The 16,542-nt window shown below is 36.0% G+C and overlaps 1 protein-coding gene across 8 annotated transcripts in view; it reads left to right on the top strand.

Annotated features, from left to right (window-relative positions):
- The window catches only part of LOC123548441 (protein Jumonji-like), a 44,154-nt gene that overhangs the window by 14,933 nt on the left and 12,679 nt on the right, over positions 1-16,542 (top strand). For 7 of the 8 annotated variants that reach the window (XM_045335708.2, XM_045335711.2, XM_045335710.2 and 4 more), the window contains 8 exons: positions 3,359-3,513; positions 5,396-5,571; positions 6,661-6,984; positions 9,041-10,054; positions 11,740-12,253; positions 14,106-14,302; positions 15,161-15,231; positions 15,901-15,982. In XM_045335708.2, the coding sequence (XP_045191643.2) occupies positions 3,359-3,513; positions 5,396-5,571; positions 6,661-6,984; positions 9,041-10,054; positions 11,740-12,253; positions 14,106-14,302; positions 15,161-15,231; positions 15,901-15,982 (2,533 nt within the window). The remainder of the gene's footprint in view (positions 1-3,358; positions 3,514-5,395; positions 5,572-6,660; positions 6,985-9,040; positions 10,055-11,739; positions 12,254-14,105; positions 14,303-15,160; positions 15,232-15,900; positions 15,983-16,542) is intronic. The other variant, XM_053546432.1, reaches the window with a different exon arrangement.

Raw genomic sequence — 16,542 nt, 5'->3', positions numbered from 1 at the left:
GTTACTTGTGAAAATACTTGTTTGCATAAGTTTCTTTCCCAAAACTTTTCGACAAAGAGACATAATCTTATGGCCAGCAAAATATAATTGTGTTATTTCCTTATTTACATAGCAGACACTTCAGGTGTGTCGAAATTTCTGTTTTATCCTTTTATTTTCTCCCCGTCTGTAAAATTTATATTATTTTATCTATAATTACAGCGGAAGGTAGAAACATGTCCATGGTTTGAAATAACTGGTCTCTAAAATTCAGTTCTAAGGGCACAGATCATATTCCTAGAATTCTTGAAGAAAGACAGAAGTCTTAACTTGAAAGCTCAGTAGGTTGTGTACAGAACTATCAATGTAGTGTACATGTGTTTGATTTTGGTTGTGAGAAATATTCTCCACTTGTGAGTATGTCACAAGACAAGTTACACCATATTAGGAAAGTGTGTTTGAAATTAAAAGTAACTTTACTGGTTACTAATACCATTAATGTTTATTGAAGTGTACCTGCCCAAAAAAGTTGTTCCGATATAAGTTTTGAATTAGACATAATTTTATTATGTTTTACTTGAATATTTTATATTTATGCCCCCTGGGCATATAATAACTGGACTATCTGTCAGTGTGTCCATCTGTACAAACCAGGTTGCCTACAGCTTACATTAATGACCCGATGTAGTTCATACTCACACTCAACAATCTTTGTGGCAACACCTACAAACTGACCTGTATATAAAAAAGAGATTGACCCTTATTTGACCTTCACCTTCAAACTCAAAACTTAAATAAACAACATTTTTGGTCCTACAGCCCATATTTTAATTCATACTCAACAAACCTTGTAGCAAAACCTACAAACTGATCTATATACTGTATAGATGACCTTGACCTTAATGTGATCAAAACCTTAAAAGACGGCATCTTTTGTCATACACTCGGGGGGGCATGATTTTGTGTTTTGCTGACTGTAACTCATAAGAGCATGTGTTTTTTGTACTGATTGTTTTTTGTACTGATTGTTTCTTGGTGTTGTTAAAATGCATGCATCCCCACCCATTGTTAGTCTAACTCTTTTTCAATTCTTGTAGATATTTTGTGTTTTGATTTTTATTTTGAAATATTGTTTGAATAGTTGTAAGCTTGTGAACACACACACATGCAGATGTATACAATATTTGTAAGCATACGTACACAATACATGCAGATAAATGCAATTATTGTAAGCATATATACACATACATGCAGACGTATACAATAGTTATCTGCATATGTACACATAACTGCAGATATATACACTAATATTCTTCATATGTATGCCTGCCTGCTTAGCTCAGTAGGGAGGGTGTTGGTCTATGGATCGCGGGGTTGCAAGTTCGATCACCAGGCGAGGCGTATGTTCTCTGTGACAATTTGATAAAAGACATTGTGTCTGAAATCATTTGTCCTCCACCTCTGATCATTCATGTGGGGGAAGTTGGCAGTTACTTGTGGAGAACAGGTTTGTACTGGTACAGAATTCAGGAGCACTGGTTAGGTTAACTACCCGCTGTTACATGACTGAAATACTGTTGAAAAACGGCGTTAAACCCAAAACAAACAAACAGATCGTCATATATACACACACATGCAGATAGATACACTGAAATTCTTCATATGTGCAGATATATTCTCTGAAATTCTTCATATGTACATACACATGCAGATATATACACTGAAATTCTTCATATGTACACACACATGCAGATATGTACACTGAAATTCTTTATATGTACACACACATGCAGATATATTCTCTGAAATTCTTCATATGTACACACATGTACAGATATATTCTCTGAAATTCTTCATATGTACACACACATGCAGATATATTCTCTGAAATTCTTCATATGTACACACACATGCAGATATATACACTGAAATTCTTCATATGTACACACACATGCAGATATATTCTCTGAAATTCTTCAAATGTACACACATGTGCAAATATACACTGAAATTCTTCATATGTACACACACATGTGCAGATATATCCACTAATTTTCTACGTATCATATGTACACATACCTGCAGATATATACACTAATTTTCTATATATCCTATGTTCACATACATGCAGATATATATAGTAGTTGTCAGCATATGAACTTAAACATGAATATACTCATACATTCTGATATATATTTGTCAACATCAGTTCCTGTACATGTGGATACATACAGTAGTTACGAAATATATAGTAGCTATGAGAAGCTATGAGATTAGTTGCTCATATAGACACATGTATATATGCAGGAGTTGTCAGTATTTGTTCATACACATACATGTACATGTATATAATTATGCTGTGATTGTCAGAATTTGCAAACATACATAAAGTCTCTCAAAGTGGATACAAATCTTTTACGAAAGGTTAATGGTTTTACCCAGATGCCAGGAGGGGCCCCTGAGGGTTTCCTCAACCAACAAAAGCTCGAAAAGTCTCCATGTAACCTTGATTGTTTGATGTGACTAAAAATGTAACAAGAAGAAATAAGTATAACATATTTCACTTTAATCCTGTCAGCATCAAATATGAGTATATCTTAGGTATACTTTAAGCTTTTATTATTTATTATACTAAATGACGAAAATGACCACAAGAATGTAATGCTATTTCTTAAAAATAGAAATATTGTGAAACTGATATTTTTAAGTTTTAAATTTATTTTTACAGAGTAAGAATTCATATTTCAGGTTATAGAAGTAAGGGCCATTCAGGTCTTTAAAAGGGTTTTAAGTATTTGCATATTGATATACGATAGGTTGGGATTTCAAAACTTGTATTTGTCCGGACACTTGAAGCAAAATCCATGTACAAAATATATTGTACTGGTATATGCTAACTTAGAACTGTCTGATAAATTTGATACAGTTGCTGGAGATTTTAGTTTTGAAAGTACATTTTGGAAAGCTTGTGAATTTTGACTCCTCAAATGATTATTGAAATAACAAATAAAAACAACACATATGCTTATCCACACAAGTATAAAATCGCAACCCCTAGTTTGTCTCAAAAATTCATAGTTTATAAATTACTAGTCATATCTTTCCTCGTAAAATTTCTCAGAATAAATTTTTGAGATGACTTGTTTTGGAGCACCAGGTACAATCAGATCAATGTATGTGACTCCTGTCAAATCCAAAGAAGTTAAGGTAGATTCTACAGTTAGATCAGTATAGTTAAAATCAATTGATAACAATGACATAGGTATTTTTAATTCTTTTTATATCTTTAGAACTCAGTAAATATGCAAATGAAGACTCTTGTGAAGGTCAGTATCATTCAAATGGTTGTTAGATGAAATGAATAACATTCTTGTTATAGAAAGAAGATTCATGCACAGAGGAAGTTTGCACATGGTTCAGCTCCAGCAACACCAGTGGAAATGCCATCAAAACCTAAACTGAAAGTTTCTCCGATCAAACTTTTCCCAGGCAGACCAAAAACAGAAGATTTCCTCACTTATTTATGCTTCAGAGGTATGTTCTGATAGTTAGTGACATGTTATTATGTCTCCCACCACACAGTGGTGTGGGAGACATATTGATTTACTCCAGTCTGTGTGTGTCTGTGTCTGTCACAAAGCTTGTCTGCACTCTAAGTCGAACATTTCTCATCCGATTTTCACCAAACTTGAACAAAATGTGTTTGACCATGAGACCTCGCCAAGTTCAATAACTAGCCAAATCGGTCCAGGCGTCTTGGAGTTATGGCCCTTGAATTACCAAAAATCGGCCTTTTTACTCTTGTCCGCACTCTAATTCAAACATTTCTCATCCAATCCCCACCAAACTTGAACAAAATGTGTTTGACCATGAGACCTCGGCCAAGTTCGATAACTAGCCAAATTGGTCCAGGCATCTTGGAGTTATGGCCCTTGAATTACCAAAAATCGGCCTTTTTACTCTTGTCCGCACTCTTATTCAAACATTTCTCATCCAATCCTCACCAAACTTGAACAAAATGTGTTTGACCATGAGACCTCAGCCAGGTTCGATAACTAGCCAAATAGGTCCAGGTATTTTGGACTTACAGCCCTTGAATTATTGAAAAATTGGCCTTTTTACTCTTGTCCGCATTCTAAGTCGAACATTTCTCATCTGATCTTCACCAAACTTAAACAAAATATGTTTGACCATGAGACCTCGGTCAAGTTCGATAATTAGCCAAATCTGTCCAGGCATTTTGGAGTTACGGCCCTTGAATTACTGAAAAATCTGCCTTTTTACTCTTGTCCGCTCTCTGTCGAACATTTCTCATCCCAACTTCACCAAACTTGAACAAAATGTGTTTGGCCATAAGACCTTAGCCAAGTTCGATAACTAGCCAAATCTGCCCAGGCTTTTTTGATTTATGGCCCTTGAATTACTGATTGTATCCACTCGTCCAGACCATCTAATTGGATCCACTCATCTAAGCCATCTAGAGACACTAGACATTTTTCATAGGGGCAGTTGTGGGAGACATGTGCTTTTCTCAAAAGCATCTCTAGTTTGGTCTGTATTTTTAGGTGGATGTAATGCTAAATGTTCAGGATTACTAAGACTGAAAGGTCTGTGGCTGTGACCGAATGTTTGAAGAGTATCGGCATTCACTTCAAATGCTAGGAAAATGGCACATATAAACAGTAAAAAATTAAAGAAAATCATAAGTCATATTGATAAAAAAATAACAATTTTGCCCATTTGTGACAGAAAACATGGTTTTGATTCGAGAGATTTTCTTCAGTAAGCATTTCACAGATGTAGCCTGATTCAGATTTAAATTAAACTTTCAATAATCTGTGTCTGTAATCCATGTTCCCTCAAGATGCCTTTCAGTGTGTACAACCTAGATCACTAGGTCAAGGTCAATGTCACACTTGAAGGTCAAAGATCAAGCTCACAACATCTTACTTTCCCGGTATCAAAGCAGCATCTGTTGTTGTTAATCCCCTTTAGTGATAGCTCTAGTTTTCAGACTTATATCTTTCTGCCCTAATACCAATCTGTTGAGACATGTCAGGGTAACAAGAGAAAGTTATTTTACCCAGTTGCTATGTTTCAAGGTCACAGGCTTTAAATTACTTTCCCATCACCTCTTTTGGCATGAGCCTTGCTCAGCCTCAGGTCATGTTTGGAAGTCATATGGCTGACTATCGGTAGGTTGGTGATTCTACCAAAGTATGTGCGCGTTCCTCAAATAATGTTGGGGAATATCCCACCACTGTGTTAGCTTGTAAGTCAATGTAACTTGATCTTAACAAAGGTATTTTCCCAGTCTATTTGGATTTTGTAGAAGTACTAACATGTTCTACACAGGTTATGACAACTTCCCCTTTGTATAGCAATTTTTAACTCTGTTGTCTTTTCTTGACTCCAGGTACGTCAGTGCTTCCACCACATATGGATTTAATGAATGCTAAAAAGGATGAAACAGAGGGGGAAATGTCAGGTGCCAATGGCAGGTCAGGGTTTACACGTGACAGTTCACCGGCTTCGAGTAGCAGCACCAGCCACCAGAATGAAGACAGTATGGATGTGCCCGATGTTCCATTGGTCAGTGTCCTTGTATCTCTCCATAATGGATATGGTTGTAGATTTGCCCTCATTTGTCTGATTCTCTCAATACCTGTACATCCTGAAAATTTCTTGTGGGATACTTCACTTTCATTATGGGTTGGAATGGCTTCAGACTTTCACAGGTTGTAACCAGTGATCTGTAGGTGTATGTTTAGAATGGAAATTCCTTTTTTATGCCCCATGTTGGATCTGGGAGGTTCTGTTTGAACTGTCCGTCCATCAAGTTCTTCTGTCGCACTTCCTTATGTATTCGACTCCTACAGTTTCCATCCATTCAGCATGTGAAGTTGTGCAACTGGATTTCACACAGCCACACCAGAGTTATGACCCTTTACTTGTTCAAAAATAGGCAGACAAGGGCATAAAAGTTTGTGTTGCCTACATCTTAAAACGTATTGGACCTAGGGTCAAGAAACATAATAGGAGTATTATTCAGCATGTGAAGTTAGGCAACTGGGGCTTTGTTTGGGATTTCTATTGGTCTGACCAGAGTTAAGGCCCTTGATATAGTCTAAAATATTCATAAAGGACTTGAAAGTTAGGGTCTTATGTATCTCTAAAAGAAGATTGTTCTATATCATGTGAAGTTTTGCATCTGGTGTTCTGTTTGAGATTTATCTCGGTCAGACCAGAGTTATGGTCCTTCACTTAGTGAAAAATACACATACAAGTCTGTATTACAGGATAGAAATTAAGACTATCTAATACCTTTTAGTATGCAATAAGGTTGTAAGTCAACTTACTACCATATTGCGTGTAAAAAATGAGGCCATGAGAGTTACGCCCTTATTGCAATGATATAAACAGTTGAAATATTTTGTTTCAGTTTTCACAGCATATGAATTAGACAAAAATAAAGTGATAAATCAGAAGAAGTCATTTTTGGTAAAATATGTTATGCTCCTATTGCGTTGAACCCTTGATTTGACTTTTCATCAAAGTATAGTTTCTTGGTTACCACAACCATGAAATCCACTAAAATTTATCCGCCACAAAAATGATTGAATCTGTAGTACTGTACTTATTCTTAGAGCACTCTACAACTTTTTTTCATTTATTTTCTAGAGAGTACAAACACCCAGTAGGAAAGCAGCTCGAGCCTCGGCAAGTACACCAGAGACAGCACGCGGGTTTGTAAATCTTCGTCGTAGAGGTAGAAATGGTTCCAAGCTCTCTCCAGGAAGTAGGAAAAGGCTAGCAGACTCATATGGTGCATCAGGAAAATTGAAGTCCAAGAGTCCAATTAAAGGGCATATGGGTGACCGTCTAACTCTAAAGAGAAAAGCTATGGCAACACTAACAGCTGCTCGGAGGGCGTCCCCAAAGAAACAAGAAGACATGAAAAAATTGAGGACTTCTGTCTCTGATGGTGAATTGCTGAAAAGGAAGGTAAACTTAAATAGTTATTTTTCTGTTCATTTGTTTTATCTTACCAATACATATAAATTTTGTCCTGCAGTGTTGCATTTTTAGCTCACTTTAACATTGTTGAAGGTGTGACATTACATAAGTATACTATATATATATGTGTGTGGATGATCCCGTGTCTGTCATCCTGTTCATTGTCCTGCATCAAGTTTTACTTCAACATCTTCTCCTTTATTACTGCTGGTCAGAATTACACCATACCTGGTTTTTAGCATCCTCGCATTGACCCCTCTGAAGATTGTTCAAATTGTTTCGATAGACCCCTTCTAGGGACTGCGGTAAAAACAGGAAAGCCTTTAGACAACTTCTTCACATGAAGCAAATGATGAATCTTCACCAAACTTGGTCTGTAGAATCCTTGCAAAGACCTCCCTCAGTTTTGTACAAGTGGTTTAATTAGGCCCTTTTCAATGACTGCTAGAGCTGAAATTAGAAAAATTAAAAAAAAACTTCTCCAGTGCCATAGTATGGATCTTCACCAAATTTATACAGCCATCAGACATAAAATAGAAAAACAGTTAAGCGACTCTTTCTCATGAATCACTTGACGGATCTCTATACTTGGTCTGCATCATTTTTATGCCCCCGAAGGGAGGCATATGAGTTTTCAACTGTCCGTCCGTTCGTTCGTCACAACGTTACCTTTTGCATGAAGGCACTTTACTCGCGAACCACTGCACCCAGTACCTTCAAACTTCACATGCTGATAGTACTTATTGAGTACACGACTCCTACTGACTTTGGGGTTACCAGGTCAAAGGTCAAGGTCACAAGGGCCAATGTTAACTTTTTGCATGAAGGCTCTTACTTGCAAACCACTGCACCCAGGACCTGCAAACTTCACATGCTGATAGTACTTATTGAGTACATGACTCCTACTGACTTTGGGGTCACCAGATCAAGGTAACAAGGGCCAGCGTCAACTTTTTGCATGAAGGCACTTTACTCGCGAACCACTGCACCCAGGACTTTCAAACTTCACATGCTGATAGTACTTATTGAGTACACGACCCCTACTGACTTTGGGGTTACCAGGTCAAAGGTCAAGGTCACAAGGGCCAGTGTTAACTTTTTGAATGAAGGCACTTTACTCGCGAACCACTGCACCCAGGACCTTCAAACTTCACTTGCTGATAGTACTTATTGAGTACACAACCCCTACTGACTTTGGGGTCACCAGGTCAAAGGTCAAGGTCACAAGGGCCAGCGTTAACTTTTTGCAAGAAGGCACTTTACTTGCGAACCACTGCACCCAGGACCTTCAAACTTCACATGCTAATAGTACTTATTGAGGTCAAAGGTCAAGGTCACCAGCTCAAAGGTCAAGGTGCTGCGGGGGTATTTGTCACCATTAGTGACAGCTCTTGTTGTGAGTCTTCTTTCAACTCAATTAAATTTGTTCTGCTTGGACACTTTTTAAAAAGCTTCCTCAGACTTGGTCTGTGTATCTTTATATCAACCTCCTTTAAGTTGTTTTTAAATGGGTTTGCTTGGTCCCACTCAGGGCCATATCTAAAATTAGGAAGTAATCTTTAAACAACTTCCTATGTAGCATTTCAAAAAACGTACTCCTTTCTTCTGCAGCTGAAGGATCTTGCATACTTTATTGCATGTTCTGTCCTTTACTGCTTGCTATTTCAGTTATAGAAACTGCCAGTTTTACAGTTAAGTATTTGTGTCTGGATTTCTGCTTGAATAGCTTGAAAAATGTCAGAATCAGACTAAAAGACACTTGCTTTTATTAATGTTGTTATTTAGCGTCATTTGAAAAAGACTCGTGTTTTGGAAAAATAAGGTTTAAAGTAAAGTAACAGCATAATTGTTTCATCTATAGGTTTCTATTTTCATGTCTAACTGTTAGGAAATCTCAGGTACCAGTATACATTGAAAATCATAATGTTGAATCGTTTAGTGAATCTTTGGAAAAGGAATTTGTTTCAGAATGATCTTTTTGTTTTGTCTCACAATTATGTTGTGTGCTGTGTTTGTCTGATTGAATATTATATATTTTGGTCAGTCTAAAAGTAACACTTTGGATGTGGATCAAGATATTTTGAGAGAAGATACAATATCGAAAGATAACGCACAGTTTAACAATGGTAATGTTTTTGAGAGTTTTGATGAAAAGACAGAATTAGTTATTAAAGAACTGACAGATGACGTTGGTAAAGAGTTGAATAATGATTCTAAAACTGAACAGTCCACTGATATGACAGGAAGTCAAGTTTTGTTAGAGGATTCTGGGGTTCATTTAAGTTTCCATGACAGTAAAGCTTTTGTTGATGATGATCAGTCTAGATACTCTGAAGGCTTGGATTTTGGGACAGAAATTCAAGGTTTAGAAAGTAAGCACTTGCATAAGGGAAATGTTGCTGAAGTTGAGGAGTCAAGACTATCTGTTGGCTTGAATTTTGGGACAGAAACAGAAATTTCAGACAGTAATAATTTTGATAAGGGAAAGGAAAGGGGAGAAATGTCAAAGAGGCTTGTGAATTGGAATGAAATCTATGATCCTGAATACTTGTCGTGTGCATCCTTACTGAAGCCTCTCGAATCAGAACTTGATGATTCTGTTGACATTATGCCAGAGACAGACATTAGTTTAAATGAATCTTTAGATGTTAATGAAATCCTTTCTGTTGGAGAAGTGTCGTTGGGAATTCTTTCCCCAGAAATAAAGAAGAGGAGGCTTTTGGAACAGACTAAAGATCAGTGGAATGATGAAACACATAATTTGTTCAAACCTTCTTTCGAATTGCTGCCAAAACAGCCAAAGAATGCAACTAAAGTTATGAAGATCATTACACGAAGTGCAGCTAAGAAAAGCAATCGAGCTATTAATTTAGATATAAATAACAATAGCCTTACATTGTCAGATCATAGCTACTCCAAGATAAAGAAATACATAAAGTTTCGAGTAAAATCTTGTAAATCCAAAAGTGTCCAACCTCTCTCAAGCTCAACACCATTACTAGAAAGCTGTGTTAATAGGGCAAGGTGTTCTTGTGTGCCATCATGTACCAGACATAAGGTATAAAATGCAGTTAATGTTACCAGTTGAAAGTTTTTACTTTTAACTCAAAAAGTTTATGTTAACTGTTGCAAAGGTTATATGCTTTCTAATACCAGTTTCACTTGACTTTCGTTAGTTTGTTGCTTACAAATGTTGGAAGTTTTAAAGCTTAACATTTAACAGCTTTTTAACATGTGTTTTCTTTTTAACTGACATCATAGTAATTTGTTTCATTATGTTTTGTTGTAACCCCAGGAAGTTCTTTTTTAATTAAATCTTAACATAGGCAAACATCTTAAAAATACGCAGACGGAAATTTACATTTTTTTGGTTGATTTTATTTGGCAGTGCTTTATCTTAAGTTCTACATTTAATCACTTCGTGTCTACGGCGTGATATTCCAGTGAGGCAGCACTATAAAGTTGGGCATTGTGCTCACTGCTACAAGTAGACACCGTTGTTTATATGACTGAAAAATTGTTTAAAAAGACGTTAAACCCGAACACACACACACACATTTAATCACTTACTGCTAAGTAACTAAAGAACAATTTGGCCAACAGTTGTCAAACTTAATATGGTGATTGCCTGTGGTCATTTGATGACCCGTTTTGCCATGTGGTCATTAGGTCAAAGGTCAAAGTCAAACAAAACTTTTTCCACCCAATAACTAAAGTAAGAGTAGGACAAAGATCCAGGCCACAATGATTATTAAGACTGAAATTTTCTGCTCAATAACTAAAAAAGGCTTTAGCCCACAGTAGTCAAAGTTCAAAGGATGATTGCCTGGGGTCAGCAGATTAATACTTTTGGGGATCAGTAGGTAAAAAGTCAAGGTCAAAATGACCTTGACACCGTAAAAAGGATCAGTTCAATTACTGAAGAACTCTTGGGCCTAAAAGTGCACAGACATCAATAGATGATTGCCTTTAATCAATAGGTCATCCTTACTATGATCTAGGTCAGTAGGTCAAAGAGCAAGGTCATAGTGATCTCAGGATGGAAAATTGGACTGGCCAACAGTGGGGGGTATTCATGTTTTACACACAGCTCTTTAATGATATTAACCCGCCGTTACATGACTGAAATACTGTTGAAAAACGGCGTTAAACCCAAAACAAACAAACAAACTTTAATGATATTAAGGATTGTTTGGGATAATTTTAGTATACAAATGTTTACAGTACCTACATTATACCACAGTGGCAGTTACTTTGTATTTAACTTTTTAAAGTTGACTTTTATTGGTAAGAGTATATGTGAAACAATATTTGCTACTGTTTGTAATACGTAAAGTGTTCATTTTAATTATATATCAACAAATATATTAATATGAAAATGTGGACCATATTAAGCATTGAAATACAGCATGCTGACAAGCTATTCTGTTTTCCTTTCAGTGCTGTTTTCTCTGAATCTGTACCTCAGACTGTCATATGTAAACTAATATTTTATACTATAATATTATCATTATTTGTAGATGACTACTTTTTTGTGGATTTCATGCTTACATCTTTCAGTCTCTCTGACAAAATTTTAATAACCTTCCCTGTAACTCTCTTTAAAATCTGAAATCTACAAAGTCACCTCCCTTTGAATAATGCTTTGGTCTTGATACCAATTTAGCATACAGGAATTAATGCCAGCACAAGGAAAAACCAACAGATATACAGGTATTCTATTGATTCTTATCTATATTTTAGAAGAAGCTGAAGTTGACACAAGGTAATGGAAGGAAAGATGTTGAAACAAGTCGAAGTAGCTCAAAAAACAATGGAACCAGAAAACGTAAATCAGCTGGAGACTTAAATGATATTAATGGACCAACCACTCAAAAAAGAAATAAAATGCCAGATGGTAGCAGATTGAAAACAGTAATGAAATGTCGATCAAAAGAAAGTCGAGGTTTTTCAAAGTCCAAACTGAAGTATCTAGAAACTTTAGAAACACATCCAAAGAAGAGATTAGCAGCAACGATAAGAGCAAAGAAAACATTCAAGCCTCACAAACCTGTAACACGTGCCACAACACACATGAAACAGGCACTGAAAGCAGCAAAAATTGCAGTGAACAAAAAATTGAAGCTAGTCAGTAAAACATTGGGAAAGAGTAAGAAACAGGGAGATGAAGTAAAAGAACAAACAAGAAAGAATGGAGTGGAAAAGAAGAAGTTGTCATTTGAATCTACAGGATCCAGAAGTTCTCTAAATAGTCTCAGTGAGTTTTAATTACGTTATTTACTGTAAGGAGTATTTTGTTATGAACACTCCTCTAAGTTATAAATGTATTGACCTAAATTGTGTAAGTACAGTGATTGAATTCCTAAAAGCCAAAAAAGTAAAACAGCCTGGGATACAATATTGACCTTATTTAATATAGTTAAAGACTGGTGGTGTAGTGGGAAAGATGTTATCTACTTAAGGAAGTTCTGCACATTTGATAAAACAGATGTAATGGCATTACATCATTTATCCAGATAACATATAATAAAGCCTGGACTCGGTATCAGAAATGTAAATTGTTTTTATGCCCCCGAAGGGAGGCATATAGTTTTTGAACCGTCTGTCAGTCTGTCGGTCTGTCCGCAATTTTCGTGTCCGGTCCATATCTTTGTCATCGATGGATGGATTTTCAAATAACTTGGCATGAATGTGTACCACAGTAAGACGACGTGCAGTGCGCAAGACCCAGGTCCATAGCTCAAAGGTCAAGGTCACACTTAGACGTTAAAGGATAGTGCATTGATGGGCATGTCCGGTCCATATCTTTGTCATCGATGGATGGATTTTCAAATAACTTGGCATGAATGTGTACCACAGTAAGACGACGTGCAGTGTGCAAGACCCAGGTCCGTAGCTCAAAGGTCAAGGTCACAGACGTTAAAGGATAGTGCATTGATGGGCGTGTCCGGTCCATATCTTTGTCATCGATGGATGGATTTTCAAATAACTTGGCATGAATGTGTACCACAATAAGATGACGTGTCACACGCAAGACCCAGGTCCGTAGCTCAAAGGTCAAGGTCACACTTAGATGTTAAAGATCATTTTTCATGATAGTGCATTGATGGGCATGTCCCGTCTATATTTTTGTCATTCATGCATGGATTTTAAAATAACTATGCATGAATGTGTGACACAGTAAGATGATGTGTCGCGTGCAAGACCCAGCTCCATAGGTCAAAGGTCCTAAACTCTAACATCGGCCATAACTATTCATTCAAAGTGCCATCGGGGGCATGTGTCATCCTATGGAGACAGCTCTTCTTTGATTTAATGGCAGTCTGTGAGTAAATTTCTTAAATGAGCAACATTGCTATTTTTCTAATATTAAAATATGATATTGAAACATTTAACATGTTAAATGTCAAATATTATCTTAAAATCAGCATGTAATGTGCAAATCTCTTTAATCATGGGCAAATATCTCGAAAATAAGCACATGGATCGACCTTTACATTTTGTTTCACCATACTGTTATCTGTTGGTTTATTTATGATTGAGAAGTTTCATTAAAATCTACATTTTAGAAAAATATCTGTTATATAGCAAAAATGTTACCAAAATTGAGATTATCCCATAGACCCCCATTAGGAAAACTTGTGTAAGGCCAAATTTTTTTGTATCAGTCTAGCAAAAAAACCAAGAATACAACACTGTCATACTTGCCAGATTTTCTAAGTATATTCTGAAGTTTTGAAAAAGCAGGGTTTAATCAAATTCTACATTGTATAATACAGAAATTTCCGAATATACAGAACTTAAAGCAGTGGTCAGCGTTTCAAAGTCTGGTCAAATCTCTGTCGTTCCCGCTTCTGTTACTTTTAGGTCCAAGGTTATTTAGTTCAGATTGAAGATCAGTCTTGTGTCTTCAGCATCTTACTGGCTGTTTCTCATTCTGAGCAATTTGTATTTGACCAATTGTAAAATAACATTCTTAGGCTGGTTTTTGCCACAAAAATATAGTGTTGTTGAATAAGAATTACTCAGAGCTATTAACTGAATAAAGGTTAGAAGGAAGACTATGATGTTGTATGATTTTCTTTGATAGTATTGTCTTATTTTTTCAGGTAGTGATAATTCTGGTGAAATCCGTATCAAGACGGAGAGATTCCCAGGTGATTCCGACCCAGCAGCAGTTGTACAATGTCCCACATATTACCCATCAGAGGAACAGTTCCGGGATCCAATATTGTACATTCAGAGTATACAGTCAGAGGCTGAGCAGTACGGCATGTGTAAAATAGTACCACCTTGTAGCTGGAAGGTAGGTCAAATTTAATGTTGAACAGCTAGTTTACTAAATTTAGAAATTGTACAAGTATATAGAGAATAATAGGTTAGTGCCATAGATGAGAAAGTTTATCTGGCGAGGTGGAGGAGGTTATCGGGTGAGCCGAAGGCGAACCTGATAACGTCCGGAGCCGAGCCAGATAAATTTTCTCCATCTTAGGCACTAACCTATTATTCTATTTATCTTGTCATTACTTCATTTTCTGATATTTGGCAATTTATTTTACAAAAATAAGTGTGCGACAACCGTTTTAATGACGTCATATTTGTAATGACGTCACTTATATAATGACGTAATCGCCGACACAGTAATGTGGTTACAATTAAAAATCGCAACAACTTCTTCGTTTTTGAATAAAAACATTATTTGACCACTCATTTTCTTAGTCGGACATTTCCAACACGATGGTGATGGTTTCAATGCAAAATTTCTTATGACAACAATATCGATCATAAGGTCACATGATCGACTGACCGTATATCACTGGTCACGTATCAACTGACGGTATATCAAAAAAATATATATGGCACCCTGATACCGGGTCGAAAATACTGCAAGTGACAGGATAAATAAGAATTACATTGTCAGTAACCAGCTGTTTTAGGTTAATAGGAAAGCATTAGAAAATTTTATTTTGAATTCATATGTTTCGTAGTTCTATGTAAAAATGTATTTTAGACTCCCTTTCTTGATGGTTAAGTCTTTCTTATATTCCTGTAATTTAAGAAGTGGTCCAATTAGGTCAGTTAAGATTAATGGATGTACACAGGTGTGGTCTATTTCATTGTAATTTCTTCAAAGGTTCAAAGGTTGTATATGTATTTGTTATAGATGGAAAGCAGAGAGATGGAGGATTTTAGATTTTCCACACAAATACAGTATATACATAAAATGTTACACAAGTAAGTATGACTTGATTCTGGGGAAACAATACAAGTTTATATAAAATGTTACACAAGTAAGTATGGCTTGATTCTGGGGAAACAATACAAGTTTATATAAAATGTTACACAAGTAAGTATGGCTTGATTCTGGGGAAACAATACAAGTTTATATAAAATGTTACACAAGTAAGTATGGCTTGATTCTGGGGAAACAATACAAGTTTATATAAAATGTTACACAAGTAAGTATGACTTGATTCTGGGGAAACAATACAAGTTTATATAAAATGTTACACAAGTATGACTTGATTGTAGAAAATACACAAACATTATAAAATATAACACAAGTTTGCATGGCTTCACTGTGGGAAGTACAGATAATTTATCAGATTCAAAGTAGATAGTTTATTTATCAAAAATAAAAGGTTTTAAAAATTTATTAGATGTTACACAAGTACGTGTTGCTTGATTGTAAGACATATTATTTGTTTGCCTGAAAAACATGTAGACTGATTCAGGCTGTTTAGTAGGATTTGATTACTTGAATATTACAGGGAAGGTTATCAAAATATTAACCTGAGAATAAATCAAAGCAATTAAGCAGGGATGTGGTATTTTACAAGTAAAGAAAAGGTGTTTGGTGCTTGTTTAAATCAATACATGACTGTTTCCTGTATTTGCCACCAGGTGGAGCCCTATAATAGAACAGCTAGAATACATCAAGAGGTTACACAATGATGCTGGAAATGACAGGTTTCAGGTTCCACAGGTATATCTCTTCCTAACATATCTAATTATTCAATTTTTTTTGGAAATAGTTCTCTGTTTGACCAAACCGCCTCACTTAGCTCAATAGGGAGAGCACAGATCACGGGGTCGCGAGTTTGATCATTGTGTCTGAAATTGTTTGTCCTTCACCTCTGATTCCTGTGGGGAAGTTGGCAGTTACTTTTGGAGAACAGGTTTGTACTGGTACAGAAGCTAGGAACACTGATTAGGTTAACTGCCTGGCATTTCATAACTGAAGTATAAAATATTGTTGAAAAACGGTGTTAAACGCCCCCCCCCCCCCACACACACACACACAAAAAACATCTATTGACCAAATTTTAAACTTTGAACAGGTTTTAGATTTTATTCATAGGCTACTTACAGGGCTCCAGATAATTTGTTTGGCCTATGAGTATTTAATCATCATAATTCTTGCGAATGAGTAAAATGGTAAAATCTGAAATTGACTAGGGTAATTTTATCCTGAATATTTGTAAATGAGAAAAAAAAACAGAAATCAGTTTTATAACATATTTATTGGGTGTAGCACCCATGAAT

This window comes from Mercenaria mercenaria, chromosome 6 (genome assembly GCF_021730395.1).
Source record: "Mercenaria mercenaria strain notata chromosome 6, MADL_Memer_1, whole genome shotgun sequence".
NCBI lineage: Eukaryota > Metazoa > Mollusca > Bivalvia > Venerida > Veneridae > Mercenaria > Mercenaria mercenaria.
The sequence above is the reverse complement of the archived record's forward strand: the minus strand, read 5'-3'. Positions and strand labels throughout refer to the sequence as shown.